The 20,622-nt window shown below is 40.7% G+C and overlaps 1 protein-coding gene across 2 annotated transcripts in view; it reads right to left on the bottom strand.

Annotated features, from left to right (window-relative positions):
• Window positions 1-20,622, bottom strand: part of fat2 (FAT atypical cadherin 2) — a 161,524-nt gene that overhangs the window by 31,105 nt on the left and 109,797 nt on the right. For both annotated transcript variants that reach the window (XM_060837352.1, XM_060837353.1), the window contains exons 8-13: window positions 19,135-19,410; window positions 14,318-14,528; window positions 6,482-10,543; window positions 3,922-4,118; window positions 3,319-3,472; window positions 1,979-2,212 (exon numbers count right to left, since the gene is read on the bottom strand). In XM_060837352.1, coding sequence (XP_060693335.1) covers window positions 1,979-2,212; window positions 3,319-3,472; window positions 3,922-4,118; window positions 6,482-10,543; window positions 14,318-14,528; window positions 19,135-19,410 — 5,134 coding nt within the window. The remainder of the gene's footprint in view (window positions 1-1,978; window positions 2,213-3,318; window positions 3,473-3,921; window positions 4,119-6,481; window positions 10,544-14,317; window positions 14,529-19,134; window positions 19,411-20,622) is intronic.

Below are 20,622 nucleotides of genomic sequence, written 5' to 3'. Positions count from 1 at the left end.
CAGATTCTTCTTCAAGACTGAAGTATTTTTGGTATTTATAATTGGTAAAATAACTAGTATTTTAATGAAATTTGAAAATGTGAATAAGAAGTTTTTTAAAAAATATGAGGAATTGTAAGTGATGTAACAGATTATCACAGACAATCTATGGCACAGTGGCTCAGTGGTTAGCACTGCTGCCTCACAGCACCAGAGACCTGGGTATGATTCTAGCCTCGGGTAACTGTCTGTGGAGTTTGAATGTTCTCCCCATGACTACATGAGTTTCTGCCAAGTGCTCCAGTTTCTTCCCAAAGTCCAAAGAGGAGCAGGTTAGGTGTATTTCCCATGCTAAATTACCGATAGTGTCCAAGGATGTACAGGTCAGGTGTGTTAGTCATGGGAAATGCAGGGTTACAGGGAAAGGGTAGGGGGAATGGGTCTGAGTGGGATGGTCTTCGGAGGTTTGATGTGGACATGTTGGGCTGAATGGCCTGTTTCCACACAGTTTCTAAAATAAAAAATGTTTACTGTCTTTGCCTGACTTTTAATTTTCACCTATGAAGTATAGTGCACATCTCTAATACAGGTTTGTCAGTTCTCTAAGTGGATGCTAGACAACCTGCTAATTGATCCTACTGTCTTCTTCATTGTCATTGAGGTACAGAGATGGAAACAGTGCTGGGTCCTCTACCTTTTAGTCATTTACATAAATGATTTGGATGTGAGCATAAAAGGTAGAGTTAGCAAGTTTGCAGATGACACCAAAATTGGAGGTGTAGTGGACAGCGAAGAAGGTTACCTCAGATTACAACAGGATCTGGACCAGATGGGCCAATGGGCTTAGAAGTGGCAGATGGAGTTTAATTCAGATAAATGCGAGGTTTAGATTAATTTCCTACAATATGGAAACAGGCCCCTCGACCCAACAAGTCCAAACCAACCTCCGAATAGCAACCTACCCAGATATTCCCCTACATTTACTCCTGACTAATGTACCTAACATTACAGGCAATTTAGCATGGCCAATTCACCTGACATGCACATCTTTGGACTGTGGGAAGAAACCGGAGCACCCATACAGACATGGGGAGAATGTGCAAACTCCACACAGACAGTTGCCCGAGGCAGGAATTGAACGCGGGTCCCTGGTGCTGTGAGGCAGCAGTGCTAGCCACTGAGCCACCGTGCTGCATTTTGGGAAAGCAAATCTTAACAGGACTTATAAACTTAATGGTAAGGATCTAGGGAGTGTTGCTGAACAAACAGACCTTGGAGTGCAGGTTCACAGCTCCTTGAAAGTGGAGCCGCAGGTAGATAGGATAGTGAAGAAGGCATTTGGTATGCTTTCCTTTATTGGTCAGAGTATTGAGTACAGGAGTTGGGAGATCATGTTGCGGCTGTACAGGACATTGGTTAGGCCACCATTGGAATATTGCATGCAATTCTGGTCTCCTTCCTGTTGGAAAGATGTTGTGAAACTTGAAAGGGTTCAGAAAAGATTTACAAGAATGTTGCCAGGATTGGAGGACTTGAGCTACAGGGAGAGGCTGAACAGGCTGGGGCTGTTTTTCCTGCAGCGTTGGTGGGTGAGGGGTGATCTTATGGAGGTTTATAAAATCATGAGGGACATGGATCCGATAAATAGACAAGGTCTTTTCCCTGGGGTGAGGGAGTCCAGAACTAGAGGGCATAGGTTTAGGGTGAGAGGGGAAAGATGTAAAATGGACCTAAGGGGCAACTTTTTCACACAGAGGGTGGTACGTGTATGGAATGAGCTGCCAGAGGAAGTGGTGGAGGCTGGTACAACTGCAACATTTAAAAGGCATCTGGATGGGTATATGAATAGGAAGGGTTTGGATGGATATGGGCCGGGTGCTGGCAGGTGGGACTAGATTAGGTTAGGATATCTAGCAGGCATGGACAAGTTGGATCGAAGGGTCTGTTTTTGTGCTGTACATCTCTATGACTCTATGACTCTCTCTGACAGAATACTTACGAACATCGGGATCTCTGGCATGGACAACTGCCACAGGAGTCTTGACAGTGGTGTTATCGAAGACAGATACTGCATACTGAGTTGCTGAGAATTTGGGAGGATTGTCATTCACATCCTGTAATGTAATGCTTATATCTGCCTCACAAAATAGGCCACTCCCATCAGATGCTTTTGCAACCAGATTATACATAGCTTGACTCTCACGGTCCAAAGTGCCAACTGTCATTAATTCTCCTGAGGCAAGGAACAGAAACAAGAGTTAATAAAATGTAAACTGACATTCAAATCCTTAACAGCTCCCTGATCAGTCAAGTGATTCATCGACTGTCTAAACTGAAACATGCCAAACTGGAAAGTCCATGGTTTAATCACCAGTTGGAGTCGAAGTTAACACATCTGGGTTGGTGTTTGGAATGCTACAATTGGGCTCAGGGAACCTGGGTTATTGAGGATTCTCACTCATCATTACCAACTAACTACTGCTCCTGGAAGTCTGCACTCATGGTTGACAAATAAGAGCAGGACTAGCCTCAGTTTTGATGCTGCTGTGCTTACAAAGACTAGTTGGGCTACGGGTGTCGGTTCATCTATTAAGAGTAGCCACATGATGAAGTACTCAAGGGTTACCACTACATGTAGAACTGTACTTTTGGTCATATTGAAAGACAATGGAAAGAAAACTGAAGAAGAAATCTGGTGATAAACTAGAAAATCTCTTCAGTTAATCTAAGTATCATTATCTTTCTTAACAGCCATGGCTTTTGCTACCTGAGGATTAACTGTATGAATTGGCTTCACTTTGCTCATACTCTTCTCAAATATCTGTCTCTTTTTGCCTTGGGGCAGCTGTCATTGTCACTGCCCATTTCGGGTGAACAGCAGACACAATTAGAATTGAATAGATTTAAATAAAACATGGAAACACAAAATGAGGGGTCTTATGTCACAGTGGTACTGCCTCTACCCCTTGACCAGGAGGCCCAGCTTCAAGCCTCACTTGCTCCAGAGGTGTAAAATAACATTGCTAAACAAGTTGACAAGAAAATACCTCAAAACAATCATCAACTCCTTTCGCACTGCATCAAGTAACTATCACAATATTGAAAGACATTCCAGTTGGACTCTGGTCATTTAACCTTCAGCATTTTCTATGTTTCTAACCCTACACTTTGCTGCTAAATTGTGCTGCGGTCAATGCAGGTGCAAAGTCTGTCCAGCACTCATTAAGGACTTGCAAGCCTCTCGGCTGCAGGGTTACATATCAGTTTTTCATTTGTTATGGTTAAATACCATTGTGTTATTTATATATAAACTTTGAACCCAACTGTTTATTTCTTTACCTGTTTGTGGATCAAGTCGAAACTTGTTTGCGCCTGGCCCGTGCAGAGTGTAAGTTATCTGAGCATTGGTGCCAGCATCTGAGTCTGTTGCAGAAACCTTCAAAATGAACTGACCCCAAGGTGCCCCTTCTGAAACGATTTCAGTGTATGTGAGCTGTGAAAAGAAAGCCGAACATCAAAATGAAATAGATATATGGAAGCAGTGACATATGTTTCAAATGATTATACAGTACTTTTCTACTGAGCATTGATAAGCATTGTGTCAAATACACACATCCCACAATGCTTACGCATCTTCAGGGTACGATGGGTATTGAACTTGGAGGAGGAATTCAGAACACATTGTCCTAGGGGAAGAATGACATCATTGTATTCTCTAGAAGAGCTTAGGTAACTCCCGGTGTGTCAAGATTTATCTGGAGATTCAGATTTTGGATAAGGAAATACATTCATTAATGAAATCTTGAATGTTTTGATGCATTTGCTGCAGTGCAAAGGAGTTAATAGCCAGGAAGTCCTGTGGCGTTTCTGCTACTCCCGCACCATAACATTGATGGATGTTTGGTTAGATCGTAGCCATTCTTTACTGTGCAGGATAATTACCTGTTTACAGTGTGGGCTGTTATCATTAACATCATGAACAAGGACCTCGACTGCCGATTCAGTTATAAACTTGCCATCAGTGGCCGTGATATTTAGAATGTATTTTTCTTTCTCTTCTCGGTCCAAAGCTTCTTTTACATAAACTTGCCACTGGCCTTCGAAGTTCTCAATAGCAAACTGGCCCAGAGGATCACCATCTAATGAAACAAATTTGGATTGACACTTATAATTGAATTTTCTTAATTGTGAAACATTAGACACAATGTCTGAGAATGAGGTACTGAAGGAGGTCATTCAGCCTTTCATGTCCATGCCAGTGCTTTGCAAGAGTAATCCACTTAGTCCCTTCTTAGCCCCTTAGCCCTGCAAATCATATCTTAGCGGATAATTATCTAATTCTACCATTAAAACCATGATTGAATTTGCCTCCACCACATTCTCAAGCAATACATATCAGATCCACCTCTTTTAAACCCTGGTGTATACAGGCCTATTCAACTCAATCTCTCCTCAAATGACAAACCCTGTCATCCAGGAATCTTTGCTGCCCTTCCCCAATGGCAAGTATGTGTTTTCTTTTATATAAGGAGTCCAAAATTACACACAATGTTTTAGATGTAGTCTCACCAAGGCCCTGTGCAGGTCTTTCTTTCAAATCAGGAGATATAGGCTTCATTGACTGGGTTAACACTTATTGCCCATTCCTAAATCCATAATTACCCTTTAGAAGGTTTGGTGAGTTGCCTTCTTGAACCACTGCAGTTCATTTGGTGCAGGTACATCTATGATCCTACAAGGGAGGGAGTTTACGATTTTGTAGTTCCTTGTTCCTGTACTCAAGCCGCTTGCAAAGAAGGTCAACATACCATGTGCCTTTCTAACTGCTTGCTGTACCTGCTGTACTTTCAATTACTACATTGCTGTTCCCTGTCACTGAATCAACTTTGTACCCATGCTGCCACTGTCCTTCTTGTTTGACTTCACTATTGAGTGGCACTCTTATCAAATACCATTAAAGAATCCATGCACACCACATTAATGACATTACATCCATTAACCTTTGGTATTGCCTCATTAAAGAACTCAATTAAATCAGTGATATACAATTTTTCCTTTTAAAGCTTGTGGTTGCTTTCCTTCATGAATCCACACTTGTCCAGGTGACCATTAATTTTACTTCAGATTATCATTTTTGTAAATGCCTGTGACTACCAAGATGAAAATAACTATCCAATAATTCCTGAACTGATCCTCATTCCCAGTTTTCAAGAAGGGTGTAATGTGTGAAATTGTCTCATCCTCTGTTGTTTTATCTAGCTGTTGGAAAGACACCAGGCGGTTTACACAATGGGAGAAACTGAGGACTGCAGATGCTGGAGATCAGAGTCGAGAGTGTAGTACTGAAAAAGCACAGCAGGTCAGGCAGCATCCGAGGAGCTGGAGAATCGATGTTTCAGGCATAAGCCCTTCATCAAGAATGAAGCTTATGCCTGAAACATCGATGCTCCTGCTTCTTAGATGCTGCCTGACTGGCTGTGCTTTTTCAGCACTACACTCTTGACACAGTTTATACAATGGGCAGGTGATCAGTTCTGAAAATTGTACCTATTATTTTGATATTGATATAGTTAGAGAGACACGTGACCAACATTAATTATTTTAAAAGGTTTATGTGGATCCAATATGTCTTGAACTTTTTAAACAAAGGACACCTCGCTAATGAAAAGGCACAGAGTACAACAGTAGCAATGTTTCACTTAAAAGCTGCAGGGAGCTGGATGTGTTTTACAGTCGGGGGAAACTCATAGAGAGGTCACATGGCAAAGGTTGTGGAATAAGACAACCGCATTTTTTTAAACTTTGAAACAGAATTTGTAACTTGTCTAAGTACCTCCCATTGCTCCCTCTCTCCTTCTTCGTGACATCTCTCAGTAAAGTGTGTGAACTGAAGTCCAACCAAAAATAATCTTTACCACTTAGGGAGAGTTCCTGAAGGGAATTTTCTTAAAATTTATCCCAACATCTGAAGCAAAGGGAACTCTGACAATTATCACTTTTTGAGAAAGATACCTCAGTGCCAACAACATGTGTGTGTGGAATGACCTTAGGCTCAGATACCCTCCTAATCAGAAAATCGTTTGGGTCAATCTGTGACTTATCCTTCTTTCATGAATTTAACTATTACTTGGCCAAAATACTTTAAAGTGAACACTGAAGAATTATTAAATTTCTTAGAATAATGCATAATATATATGTTATATATTCATAATCCAAACTGTTTGCCAATTATTTTGGCATCTTTGTGTGAGTAGATTTGTTTTGGTAATAAACCAATTATTTATTGTTCACTAAAGAAACTTGACTGACTTGTATTAAATCCTGAATGTCTGAGATTATATACTTGGCCATATCATAAAACTTTAAATTTAAATTTAGTTGTAGCCAAGGGAGTGACACTAGAAAAGTAACCAGTGCACCCCTCCAAGCACAGTGATCACAGTATGTTTGCTGCCTTCCTAATCATCAATATCTAAATGAATACATTGTACCAAAGGCCTACCTGTAATGTAGCAGGTAGCATGTCTATTGGATTCTGTAATATCAGCATCCACCATAGTAAGAACAACAACTACTTCCCCAGGTTTGCTGTCTTCGTTGACTGTAGCCTTGTAGATGTTGCTTGTGAACTGTGGAGAATTGTCATTTTCATCAGTTACCTCAACTTCTATGATGGCAGTTGAGGACATTTGGACTTTTCCTCCATGATCAAACGCCACCACGGCAAACTTGTAACTGCTCTTTGCTTCACAGTCCAGTTCCTTCAAGGTTGTCAGCCACCCACTGTCGCCATCGATGGCAAAAACATTGGTAACATCATCAAATTCATTAGACAAGCTATAGGTAACATGTCCATTCGTTCCTGCGTCCTTGTCATTGGCAGTCACCTGTATGACTGTGGTCCCTACTGGCATGTTTTCTGGGATGAAGGCTCTATAAGGATTTGCCTCAAATATAGGTTGGTTATCATTGACATCCTTTACCTGGATGCTGATAGACACTGAAGAAGCAACCTCTAAATCTCCATGGAAACACTGAGCAATTACATCAATTTTGTACCATTTGGTCTTTTCGTGGTCTATGTTCTTCCCAATTTTCAATGTTCCAGTGTTTTGATCAAGGGTAAATACTCCACCTTTGTTACTTTCATCAGTATTTCCCTTTACTAGACTGTAAATAACTGGTTGGTCAGCTTCTGCTGTGATTACACCAATTTCTGACCCTGCTGGAAGATCCTCTGAGGCTGAGAAAGTGTACAGTGGTTCAGAGAATCGTGGAATTGATAGGTCAGGCGGGATAACTTTGACGAGAACAGGAACGCAGGAATCCTGCTGTGGAGAGCCCCCATCTTGTGCTTTCACATAATAAGTAAACGAGTTGTTCTCCAACCCAATCAGACTCTCCTTGATTGTGATAAATCCAGTAAGAGGATTTATCTCCAATATATCTTCAACTTTGTCTTCACTGGAGGCCACAGAATAGCTGACATCTGCGTTCATTCCTTCATCTGCATCAATAGCTACGATCTGGATTACTGGAGCACCCTTAAGAGTGCTGGCAGGAACATGAATTTTGTATTCAGCGGCTTGGAATTGAGGTGCATTGTCATTTTCATCAGTCAATATAATATTCACAGTGCAAAAATCCACTTTACCACCTCCATCTTTTGCCATCACTTTAACAGCAATTACCTTTTCCGTTGAATTTTCACGGTCCAATTTCTGTGACGTTAAAATACGACCATGATTGTCGATGCTAAATTTCTCTCTGGCTAACTTATTTATGATTGTATAGTCAATGTGGCCATATGGTCCAGAGTCTCTGTCGACAGCTTTCAGCTCAATTACATGTGTCCCCACCTCAGCATTTTCAGCAAGCTCAATCTCATACATGTTTTGATCAAATATGGGCTTGAATTTATTTGTCTTCGAAGTTCTTATCTGAACTGGTATAGATCGCCTGAAAACCCGGTCTGAAACAGACACGTTCAAGTGATAATTTGATTCTAATATTTTCTTACAAGAATTGGACACAGAAATGATTCCGGATTTTGTTCCAATTATAAAATGTCTTTGTTCATTTCCTTCTGTGATGATGTACTCCAGTTTATCAATATCTATGCTGTCTGGATCTCTTGCCTGCACTCGTATAACAAAATGGCCACATGTAGCCACTTCACTTATAGTAGTCATATACTGAGTCTGGCGAAACGTAGGTGGGTTATCGTTGAAATCTGAAATGTTCACATTCAGGAGTACATCACTACTTAATGGTGGAATACCGTTATCTACAGCCCTGATTGTGAGGCTATAATGTTGGGTCTTTTCATAATCCAGTGTACGTGCTGTTGTGACACGGCCATTTCTAGTATCAATATGGAAGTATTCTGAACTATTAGTAATAGCTGCAAATTGATAGCTGATAACTTTATTCCTCCCAGAATCGGCATCACTTGCACTGACCTGTACCACAGAGGTACCGATAACTGAGGCCTCAGATAATGTTGCACCATAGACCTTCTCGGTAAACATGGGAGGGTTGTCATTAACATCTTCAACTTCAATATCAACAATTGCTTCTGCATAAGATCCAATCACTGAATCTGTGGCCCGCACAGTCAGCACATGCTTTGTTTGGTCTTCATAATCCAACGCATCAATCACGTTCAGAACCCCAGCTTTAAATTCAATAGAGAAGAGATGCAATGCTCTCTGTGTGACAATGTTGTAGATCACACGGAATCCTGATGGGTTGCTAGCATGCACATGAAGAATTGGTGTGTTCGGAGAGATGTTTTCAGGGACGCTGATTCTGTAGTACGGTTTTTCAAATCTTGGAGTTATTTTATCCCTGACAGTGATAACAACTTCAGTCTGTGCATAAAGCGGAGGATCTCCTCTATCTTGAGCTATAACAGTTAATGTATATTTATCTGCTGCATCAGAATCAAGATGCTCACTGAGAGAAATGTCCCCAAGGTAGGGATCAATCCAGAAGTATTTATAATGATCAACAATGCTGTAATGGATGACTGCATTTTCTCCAGTGTCCTTATCTTCAGCAGTAACTTGATAGATAACATCACCTGGTTCTGCATCATCTTGGACTGTTGCCAGGTATGGTAAATGGACAAAATTTGGTGCATTGTCATTAATGTCCTCAACAGTAATTTTTACTAATGTATGTGCAACTCTGGGAGGGTTACGCAGATCACGTGCCTCAACAACAAATTCATATTCTTCCTGTTCTTCACGGTCACATGCCATTGCAGTGGTTTGAAAAGCGCCAGATGTTTCAATTACTCTAAACCTTTTATCTGGATTTAATATATAGTAAAATATAGGTTCATTCAGCTGATTTCCAAATGCTTTCACAATACCTAAAGTTTCCGTGAATGTAGAATTTTCCAACACTGAAAACATGTGCAAGCTCTGAGCAAATGTTAGACCACTTTCCTTTAAAATGGACACTTTTATCTTTACTATTGCAGTACCTTTTAGCATCCCATCAGTTGCTCTGACTGTCAGTTCAAACTGGCCTTTAAGACCGGCTGCATCTTGAACCGAAATTAAGCCAGTAGAAGAATCAATACTGAATGTCTCCTTGTTATTTCCGTCGACTATACTGTATGTGATTTTTGAGAAACTGTCAGAGTCAGCATCTACTGCTTTCACTGTGAGAACGTCAGTCCCGTTGTGAGCAGGTATCAGCAAAATTGATTCATATAACTCTTTCTCAAACCTTGGCGGACAGTCATTAACATCCATCACCATTACAGTGATACTTGCTACTTCTGTTGCAAACAGAGTTGGCTGCCCACGATCATGTACCCGAACTGTGAGATGAAAGATGGAGGTGGCTTCATGGTCAATAACAACAGCGGTGCTAATGGTTCCAATGTTGGAATCAATGGAAAAATACTTCAACATATCAGATTCCATGATTTGATATACCAACATGCCATTGGCACCTGTGTCTTGATCAGTCGCTTTAACTACTAGGGGTGAGTTTTTCTCATCCAGAACAATACTGTTGACAGGAGAATTCTCATTGATTCTGCCAATATACTGAGACTGAACAAGGATGGGTGGGTTGTCATTTTCATCTATAACATTTATTGACACCAATAGACTGTTGTACAGTCCAGTCATGCTGGTACCTTGAATTTTCAATTTGTAAGCTGAATTTTTCTCAAAATCCAGCTCCTTATGAAGAGATATCACACCAGAGTATGAGTTGATGTGAAATGTGTCATCTATGTTTCCATCTTTAATTTCATAAGTCACTGCTGATTGGCTGGTTGCAGTTACCATGACAACTGATGATCCAATGCTAGTTGCTTCGCTGATTTCTTCATAATACTCCTTCATCAGAAACTTGGGAGGTGAATAATCAGAAATCATAACAATAATTTCAACCATGGCAAGTGCACTGAGTTGAGGATAACCTTGATCCTGGGCTTTCACTGTTAATTCATAGGATCCTTTAACTGCTTGGTCTAGCTTCTTAGCAACGGTTATCTTGCCTGAAATGGGGTCAATATTGAACATATTGCCACTGTTACCTGAAAAACACATGGGAGGAAGGTTTTTCCTTTACACGTACTTGAAAAATGACTGTGTCTAGGTTTATGGTGTGAAAACTTATCTATACTTAAATGAAAGAATGATTCTTAACAATGGCATTATTGAACAATTTCTGAATTCGCTCAATGATTTATTGCTGTAGCTTCACAATAAGTGTGCCTGTTGAATCTAGCTTTCATACATCTTGATTGAAATGCCATACAATGAGTTGGCGAGGAAAAAGTGGCACTTTTGATTTATTGTGACGCACACAACTAACGACACACACTTTGCAATTGACTGATGATATGTTCAGCAATTGTCTCAGTTTTAGTTAAAATGGATAAAGAATTGTGGACTACGAAATGTCGTGCATTGTTAAAAGTGCTAAATGCCACTTTTGTTAGAGTCTTTGTTGAGTTGCTGTGTTCAACTCAGGATGTAGAAAAGAAAGGCTTGCATTTATGGAGCATCGTCCACAATTACAGTGCCCCAAAGCTCAAAAAAGCACTTTTGAAGTGTGGTATCTGTTTGGATGGGTTTGCAAAGCAGTGGGATGCCAATAGCGTGGGCTCAATTCCAATCACCGGGTGAGGTTACCATGAAGGACTGTCCTTATCGATTTCTCCTCTCAGCTGAGGTATGTTGGCTTTAGGTTAAATCAGCACCAGTTATGTCTTTGTCTCTAATGAGAGGAGCAGCCCTATGGTCTGGCAAGACTACAGCAACTTGACCTTGATCTTTTAACCGTGATATGGAGAAGACAGTGTTGGCTGGGGTGGACAAAGTTAAAAATCACACAACACCAGGTTATAGTCCAACAGGTCTATTTGGAACCACTAGCTTTCGGAGTGCTGCTCCTTCATCAGGTAGCTGTGGAGCAGGATCATAAGACACAGAATTTATAGCAAAAGATTACAGTGTCATGCAACTGAAATTATATATTCAACAAACCTAGATTGCAGTTAAGTCTTCCATCTTTTAGAATGGGTTCCAGGTTTTGGTTCATTAATATGTAAATCCCAGAATCTCTTGAGAACATGACTTAAAAGAAGCTGATGTAAAACGAGTAATGTGGTCAGATGAGGGAAAGTGTGATAGTATTAAATTCAAGGAAGAGCCATACAAACTGGACAAAAAATAAAGCAATAGGACTGAGGACTGGCAACAGTTTAGATTTCAGCAAAGGTAGGCAACAAGACTGATTGGGTGGCAGGGGGGACAGTAGAGCATGAAAGTAAGCATGCAGGGAACATAAAAATCGAGAGTAAAAACTTCTATAGGTATGTGAAGAGAAAAAAAATTAATAAAGACAAGTTCAGGTCCCCTTCAGTCAGAAACTGAATTTATAATGGGGAACAAAGAGATGGCAGACGAATTAAATACATTCTTTAGTTCTATCTTCACAAGTGAAGACACAAATAACACAATGAAAATATGAGGGAAACATAAGGCTTAATTGGAAGGAAAAATTAAATTAGTATCAGTGAAATGGTGTAAGGAATCTAATGGGATTAAAGGCAGATAAATCCCCAGGGCCATCCCAGAATACATAAGGAAGTGGCCCTGGAATTAGCTGATGTGCTAGTGTCTTAGTCATTGAGTCATAGAGTCACATAGTACAGAAACAGACTGTTTGGTCCAACTCTTCCATGTCAACCTAGTTTCCCAAACTAAACTAGCCCCACTTGCCTGCGCTTTGCCCATATCCCTCTAAACCTTTCCTATTCATGTACCTGTTCAGATGTCTTTTAAATGTAACTGTACCTGCATCTACCACTTCTTCTGGCAGTTCATTCCACATACAAACCACCCTCCGCATGAAAACTTTGCCCCCAGGGCCCTTTTAAATCCTTCTCCTGTCATTTTAAAAATATGCTGTCTATTTTTGAACTCCTCTACCCTCAGGAAAAGATCTTTGCTATTCACCTTGTCTATGTCCCTCATGATTTTATAGACCTCTATAAGGTCACCCTTCAACCTCCTATGATCCAGTTTAAAAAGTCCCAGCCTATCCAGCCTCACCATAAAACTCAAACCCTCTAGTCCTGGCAACATCCTTGTAAATCTTTTCTGCATCCTCTCCAATTTAACAATATCCTTCCCATGGTCATCTTCTAAAATTCTATAGGCTCTGAAACAGTTCCCATGGATTAGAGGCAGCTAATGTCACCTTAATATTTAAGAACGGAGGCAGAGGGAAAACAGCCAATTATAGGCAAAGTAGTTTGATATCAGTAGTGGGAAAAATGCTAGAGTCCATGATAAACAATGTAATAGCTGAGTGTTTGGAGGGTAGAGACAAAATCGGACAGAGGCAGCGTGGAATTATGAAGGGGAAGTCATGCTTGACAAATCCGCAGGATCTATTTTGAGGATGTAACTTGTAGAGTGGATAAGGGGGAGCCAATGGATGTGGTTTACTTGGATTTTGAAAACCCCTTTGATAAGGTCCTTACATAAGAGATTAGCACACAAAATTAAAGCACATGGGATAGGAGGTCGTGTACTGATATGGATTGAGACATCGTTGGCAGACAGGAAACATTGAGTATGAAAAAAAGAGTATTTTTCTGAGTGGCTGGCACTCCCTAGTGGAGTACTGCAGGGACCAATGTCTGGACCTCAGTTACTTAGAATATACGTTCATGATTTAGATAAGGAAAAGTCGGCAGATGACACAAAGCTGGGTGAGAGGATATGCTGTGAGGAGAATATGGAGAATCTTTAGTGTGACTTAGACATATTAAGCAAGGGTGTGGATATTGATTGCAGATTCGGTATAATGTGGATAAATGCAAAGTTATCCACTTTGATTGCAAAAACATGCAGGCAGATTATTACCTGAATGGCGAAAGATTGGGAAAGGGGGAAGTGCAATGAGAGTTGAGTGTCCTCATACACCATACACTGAACAGAAGTAGGCAGGTGCAGCAAGAGGTGAAGAAGGCAAACAGCAGGCAAGAAGGCTAAACGGCCAAAACATTGACGTCTTTCAAGAAAGATGTAGATATAATTCTAAGGACTAAAGACATCAAAGGATATAGGGAGAAAGTGGGAACAGGATAGTGAGTTGGACATTGAATGGTAGAGCAGGATCAAAGGGCTGAATGGCCTTCTCCTGCTCTTCTAATCTCTGTTTCTTAATGTTTCATGTAGCCATTGTCAATTGTTATAAAAACTCAACTGTCCTTTAGAGAAGGAAATCAGGTGTCCTGATCTTATCTGCTTTACACGTGACTCCAGCGACGTGATCTTATTCTTAACTGTTCTCTGAAATGGCCTTGTAAGGCAGTCAGTTCAAGAGCAATTAAGGATGGGATAAAAAAAAGATACCCGAGTTTCACAGATCATACAGCGCTGTGGTAACAACCTGTTTCTGTGAGGTTGATTAGGTATGCGCTGGGAAACAAGGGATAATTCCCCTACTCTTCTTTGAAATAATGTTATTGACCATTTGCATCTGACTGAAAGAGCAGACAGGGCCTCAGTTTAACACCTCAGAATTCAATGGACCTGCGGGTCTGAAGAACATGATGTGAAACTGTGTTCCTTTCTCTCTACAGGAGCTGCTGATCTTTTCCAGCACTTCCTGTTTACATCTCCAACACCTCCAGTATTTTGATTTTGGTTTGGTCTTCATGGTTGTGCTGTGTGAATGAGTTAAGATAGATCAAATACATTTTCTCACCTTTTTCCATATCACAATCATATCAAAAAATGCACACAATCAGCATTTCCACACAATACTCTGTATTTCATGTTCTTGTTACCTGATTGAATGGAGTATATGATTTCTGCATTAATTCCAATGTCCTTGTCTAAAGCAAGAACTTGCAGAACGCCAGTCCCAAGTGGTGCAGTTTCTGTTATGTTGCCACTGTAAATCGGACTGGTAAATCTAGGTGGATGGTCATTTGAATCCTCCACGTTAATAACAGCCCGGACAAAATTCCGTTTAACAGGAACTTCCTGATCCCGCACCTGCCAGAAAAATAAATCAGTTCATAGCTCCATCAGACTCCTATGTGTAGAAAATCTTTTATTTCATTTACATTTCCAATACAAAAGGAGCATATTAAGAAAATCAGGCAAAGGAAATAGAGTAACTTGTTCTTCTGCTGAAAGAACAGGTTTAAAGAAGAATTTTAATGTCTGGAGGTCATGGATGGGAAGGTGGCAGAGGCGGGAGACATCACGACGTTTTGGAAGAATTTTGATGATTACTTGAAATCCATAGCATACAGGGTAACAGGTCAAAGGCTGGAAAATGAGACTAGTTAGTTTTTTTGATGACTCACACAGACACAATGAGCCAAAGGGCCTATTAAGAGGTTCATGGAATCATAGAGTCATAAAATTTACAGTACAGAAAGAGGCTCTTTGTCCCTTTATGTCTGTACTAGCTCCTGGCAGAACTACCCAGTTCGGCCTGCTCTCCAGCCCAAGCTCCCTAGCCCTCTAAAACCATCCAGCCCTTCCATATGGGAAGTCAATTCCACAACTCTCCCAGGCAGTGCATTCCAAATGTTCACAACTCTCTGATTAAAGAAATTTCTCCTCATCCCACTCATAACTCTCTAGCTGGTAATCTTGAAATTGTGACCAACTGGTGGAAACGGAATTTGTCAACACTGCTCATAACTTTGAACACTTCAATAAGGCCACTTCTCAATCTCCGCTGCTCAAAGGAGAATAAGACCATTTCCTCTCATTTATTCTTGTGTCTAAAATCCCTCATTCCTGGTACACGTCTAGTTAGTCTCCTTTGCAATTTCTCGAGGGTTTTAACATCCTTCCTTCAATAAATTGGCCCAGAACTGCATACAATATTCCAAATGTGATCTGACCAATGATGTATAGTGGCGTACCTTCACTTCCTTGCTTTTATACTCTCTAACTCTATTTATAAACCCAAGGATCCCATAAGCATTCTTAACAATAATTCCAACCTCCCTGGCCACCTTCAGAGAACTGTATATTTGATCCCAAGATTCTCTGCTCCTGTACTCCTATCAAAGTGGTACCATTGAACTTGTAATGCCTGCATTTAAATTCATCTGCCAGGTATCTGCTCTTTTGGCCAATTTGTCAATGTCTCTCTGAAGTTGGTCAGGTCATTCCCACAACTCACTCTCGCTGGCTTAGTATCATCTGCAAATTTAGACATTCTGCCCTCAACGCCCATCTCCAAATCATTTATATAAACCAAGAAAAGCAAGGATCCCAACACCAAGCAATGATCCCAACACATATAAATGTTGAGGCTGCATTACTCCACTTTCAGGATGACAGGCTTGAAGGCTGTGAAGAGATAGCTGCTAGAGAGATAGCAGGTAGACAACCTGGAAGATTCACTGACACATTCCCGCTGCCGTGGAGCTTTTCCAAAACTGAGCAGGAAATCGGATCAGTAGCCAGCCAGCTGACACAGTTTGGGGTCCAGTGAGGGTGAATGTTATTGGCTTGTTGGTGTTTTGCTGGCAGAAGAACAGTCCTTTCCATGAGTCAAAGTCACTTGATTAATAATGTGTCCCTGTGGCAAGTTGAGGATGCCAGTGCAGCCATATACCCCAAAGTGGGGACCACAGGCAGGAAAAGCCAGGCAACTGGAGGCATGTACCTTTTAAACTAGACAGAAGTGGGTACTGCAGATGCTGGAGATCAAAGTCAAGATCAGAGTGATGCTAGAAAAGTACAAGAGGTCAGGCAGCATCCGAGGAGCAGGAAAATCAACATTTCAGGCAAAAGCCCTTCATCTGCTCCTCAGATGCTGCCTGACTTGCTGTGCTTTTCTAGCACCACTCTAATCTTGACTTTGATCTCCAGCACCTGCAGTACCCACTTTTGCCTAGTTGCTTTTCAATTTGAGGGGCCAGAACTGCTAACCAGTAAGCCAGATGTACCTTAAGCCATCAATTAAAATGCTGCCTCCAGGAAAATCTGGTAGACGTCTGATTGGCGAGTACAGGGAAGGAACAACCTCTTCATCTAGTCACCAGGGTTTGGACTCTTGTCCTTGATGGGAAACACAACCTCCATGTGCTCTAAATCCCTCATAATGATCTAACAGAGACTGAGAACACATTGCAGATTGGGCTGCATTTGTAAAGAGAAACACCTATGAAATGTCGTCAAGCTGAAACGTTCACGCTTCTCTCCACAGCTGCCGCCAAACCGGCTGCATATTTAAGGCTTCCAAAAACTGCAGAAATGTGTCTGTGTACAAATCAGCATTCCATACTTCCAGCTGTGATTCAACCCAGTTCCACATAAAGAGCAGAAATATGCCAAGGATCCTTCTTATTCTCTAGATCCTTTTGGAAAATGGCATCTAACTAACATTCCCTCCAAGCTGCATGGCTGCCTGCGCACACAGCCATTCTAAAGTTCTGTACGTGCCAAATGCAACACTGTCTTCCAGTTCCAGAGGTTGTTGCTATGCACAGACCTTAGAGACCCAGCAGCTGGAAAATAAATTTGAGTGAACACTGCGACTACCTATTAAATATTCTGATTTTTCGGATAGTGCAATCATCAGTTGAAGACATATCAATGATTGAGTCTGATTTGCAAATCACAATCTTCTAAGAATGAAGTGCAGCCAATTTTATGAGGTTGACACAAACTTCTGTTGGAAGCCTGCCAATATGTCTATCAGTCACTGTTTACAACCAGAATTAATTTAACTGGTAGGAATCACAAACAGCAAAGACAAAAAATCATTAAGATCAACCCTTCATGTACTTTACATATGTAACCATATCCTTGCTCCTGATTCAGCAGAGTAGGTAATAGTTATTATGAAGGTGTATAGATCTGGTGTCATTCTACTTGCTTCAATTTGGAATGTTTCAATTGTTTTATTTTCTAGTACAAGTAGAGCAAGCAAAATCTTACCACAATTTTAGGATTGACATTGGCAGCACTCTGTGCCATTTGAAAAAGGCAATGGATCAACTTACTGAGGGTTCTCCAACAGGAACTTCCAAACGCATGACCTCCACCACCAAGAAGGACAAGAAGAGTAGTGCATGGGAACATTACCTCCTGCATGTTTCCCTGCAGCCCACACTCTGATAAACACAACCACAGCTATCTGCCATGGTAGGAATTGAATCTAGATACCCAGAACTTTATACCTGGGTCTCTGGATTTGGAGGCCATCACTTCCCTAGTGATTATGTACAATGTTGCCAGTCTAGCAATAAATGACATGAATTACTTGTGGGATTTGCTTGGATATTGTTGCTCAATTAAAACTGTTTGCAAGTGGCATTTATTCTCTGCTACATTATGTAATCAACCATTTCATTTGCAACTCCATTTTGAATACTTCTTCAACATTTTCTCCCCTGCCTAGCCTTCTGTAAGAGATTTCAGCAAATGTTTTTGGGAGGTCAAAATATATATCTTGCAATTACCTCTTGCAATTAAAAAGGTGCCCATTTTACAATAAAACCCTAGTTCTGGCAAATAACATATGATTTAAGGCAGAAGTGAAATACCGGATCTGATATTAGCAGATTTTTCACTCATATATTGTAATAGCTGTCTCAGAGGAAATAGCATTCCATCACTCCCCTGCATTCAAGCCGAAATCTTAGTTTAAAAGGTTAGTCAAATATGCCAGCACATCGCATCATCGGACCCGCTGTGCTCACTGTGATAATCTGTCATCCTGAAAGCTGAGCATGGTGCAACCAGAAGGTTATACAACCAGGACGCTTGGCAAAGCAAACTATTGAAATATTACTTGCATGACCTTGGAAATCAAGGCAAAGTTATCAGTACTGTGGAAATTAGTGCAATTTATCATCTTGAACATTGACAGCAACCATATGGTGGATAGCACAGGTTTGGCACAATTCATGCTTTTCCCATATGCTTCCAGGAAAAATGGAAATTATTTCCATCTCAATAGCAGTCTAATTCCCAGCCTCCAGAGCATCCAACTTATCATAATAATGCCCCTTCTATGGGGCAAATAAATTTAACTTGAAATGCCTCTAATCTTTTAATCTTAATAAAATGGCTTCAGTACAAAAATCCAGGGCAGTTTTAGGTACAATAGCACATTGTCCAAAATGCTTCAATGTTCAAATCTTATTAGAATATGTTTTGATCCTGCCTCAGTTGGCTAATTGGTCTTACAGTGAGTTTTGGCAATATCAATCGAATTCCCTAATGAAATGGTTAGTTGGAATAAATTGGAATTCAGTGCCAATGTCATTTAGTAAGATTACAGCTGGCTGGTTGTGGAAAACATTAAAATATCCTTGGTGTATAGGGTTAAGTCAAGGCACTTGGGAGACGCTAGATTGAAGGAGCTTTATTCATGTCTAATCATGTTTACTTGGCACTGGAGGTCCTGATGCTGAAGACAGCCATGAATTTCCTTGGATCTTCTCCACCTCCATAACTTTGGTGTTCCAGCAAAATATCTGCCAGTGGAGTTAAGAAAGGCCCAAGGAAATTGCCAACAGTGGTGAAATCCATTCAAAAGAAGAACTAACTGGATAAGAAAACTTTCTTCAGAAACCTTCCAAAAGATTGAACTGAATACCTGTATATGGTGTTGTTTACCTACCATAATGGTGAGTGTGTGCAGGTGTATTGATTCATAATCCAACTCGTTGGTAGTGATCAGCACTCCACTGGTAGGGTCCAGATGAAACAGTTGTAGACTGTTAACATCAATGCTGCTCTGGATGGTGTAAATCAGTTTGCTTCTTCCATCTGGGTCTTGAGCAGTGATCTGCAGGATCTCTGTCAAGCGAGGAGTGTCTTCAGGAATCCATACCTCATACTTATTCTCTAAAAACTGTGGTCGATGTTCATTCATGTCAATGACTCTGATGTACGCCTAATAAATAAAAGCAAAACTGATTAGAAAAGGCTGCATTGAAACTTAAGAAGTGCATAATATAACAGTGAAGTAGTAGGTAGGATTGTCCTTGAGAGTTGTAGTAATTCCAAGACATAATTATAGTAGGAAAAGGGAGAATAATTCAGGAAGCTATTCTCTCCTTCCTTTCTCCTCACTCTACCACCTCATCTGAGATTTGAGATCATTAGTGATAGGAGATGTAATGGCATACGCATTCAAATTAAGACGTTACATGATAACCATCACAATTCAGAAATGCACAAAGGAAACATTGTGAATAGGTGGGTCATATGGACTGAAGGTTTTCTGTAGGGCAGCCCTATCATTTGGCTGCTGCTTATGGGCTGGTTACACTTGGGGGTTGGTTAGCTCCATTGGCTAGCATGTGGTTCAGATTGTGAACAGCCTGGTTCACATTCTGTCTAAGGTCGTACTGGGGACCTGTGTCTGCACACTGTCCCTAACAGTGGGAAAAAGAACTGCCAAGAAAAAGGCCCAGGATGAAGCATCAGCACATAGTGAGTCTGCCTTCGGGTAGAGCACACATCTGCAGGAAATCTGGCTGCTCAGAGTACTGCATTACAAGGTTGCAATGGTAGTAATGGGAGGTATTTAAAATTCAAAGGGATGTCTTAGCTACAGTGTGCTTCATTATTTATATCAAGGGAGTTCATTTTACGCATTGCCCATTCAAATATGTTGCTCTTACTATACTTACTCTTACACACTGGTGGGACATTTCACTCTGGCGGATTCCCAGTGCATAGTCAAGCAGGTGAGATTCCCACCTGCTCTGTTCCTGTTGTCATCTCCGGGAAAATAAATTAGGAATTGGGGCAGCGATGAAAATGTGAAACTCACTTTCACAGGGAATATTTGTGGCAAATACTATTTTTTTTTTTAACGGGAAGCTAGATAAATATATTAGAGAGATGATTAATATGTTTTGCTGATGGTTTTTTGGACGCTCTGCTGAAAGAGTTACATGAGCAGGGATGGAAGAGTGTTAAAGGGAAGGTAAACATCAGTATGGACTGATTGGACTGAATGGCCTGTCTCAGTGTGATTGACTCTATATAATGCTATGTAAAACAGTATGTTTTCTTACATCCTGTTCTGAACCAGGGATTCATGCTGACATCAAGTTGTAGTTCAAAAGAAACATCATTTCCTTTTGTGCACCAAAAT

Source organism: Hemiscyllium ocellatum, chromosome 16, assembly GCF_020745735.1.
Source record: "Hemiscyllium ocellatum isolate sHemOce1 chromosome 16, sHemOce1.pat.X.cur, whole genome shotgun sequence".
NCBI lineage: Eukaryota > Metazoa > Chordata > Chondrichthyes > Orectolobiformes > Hemiscylliidae > Hemiscyllium > Hemiscyllium ocellatum.
This window is presented reverse-complemented; position numbering and strand designations above follow the sequence as displayed.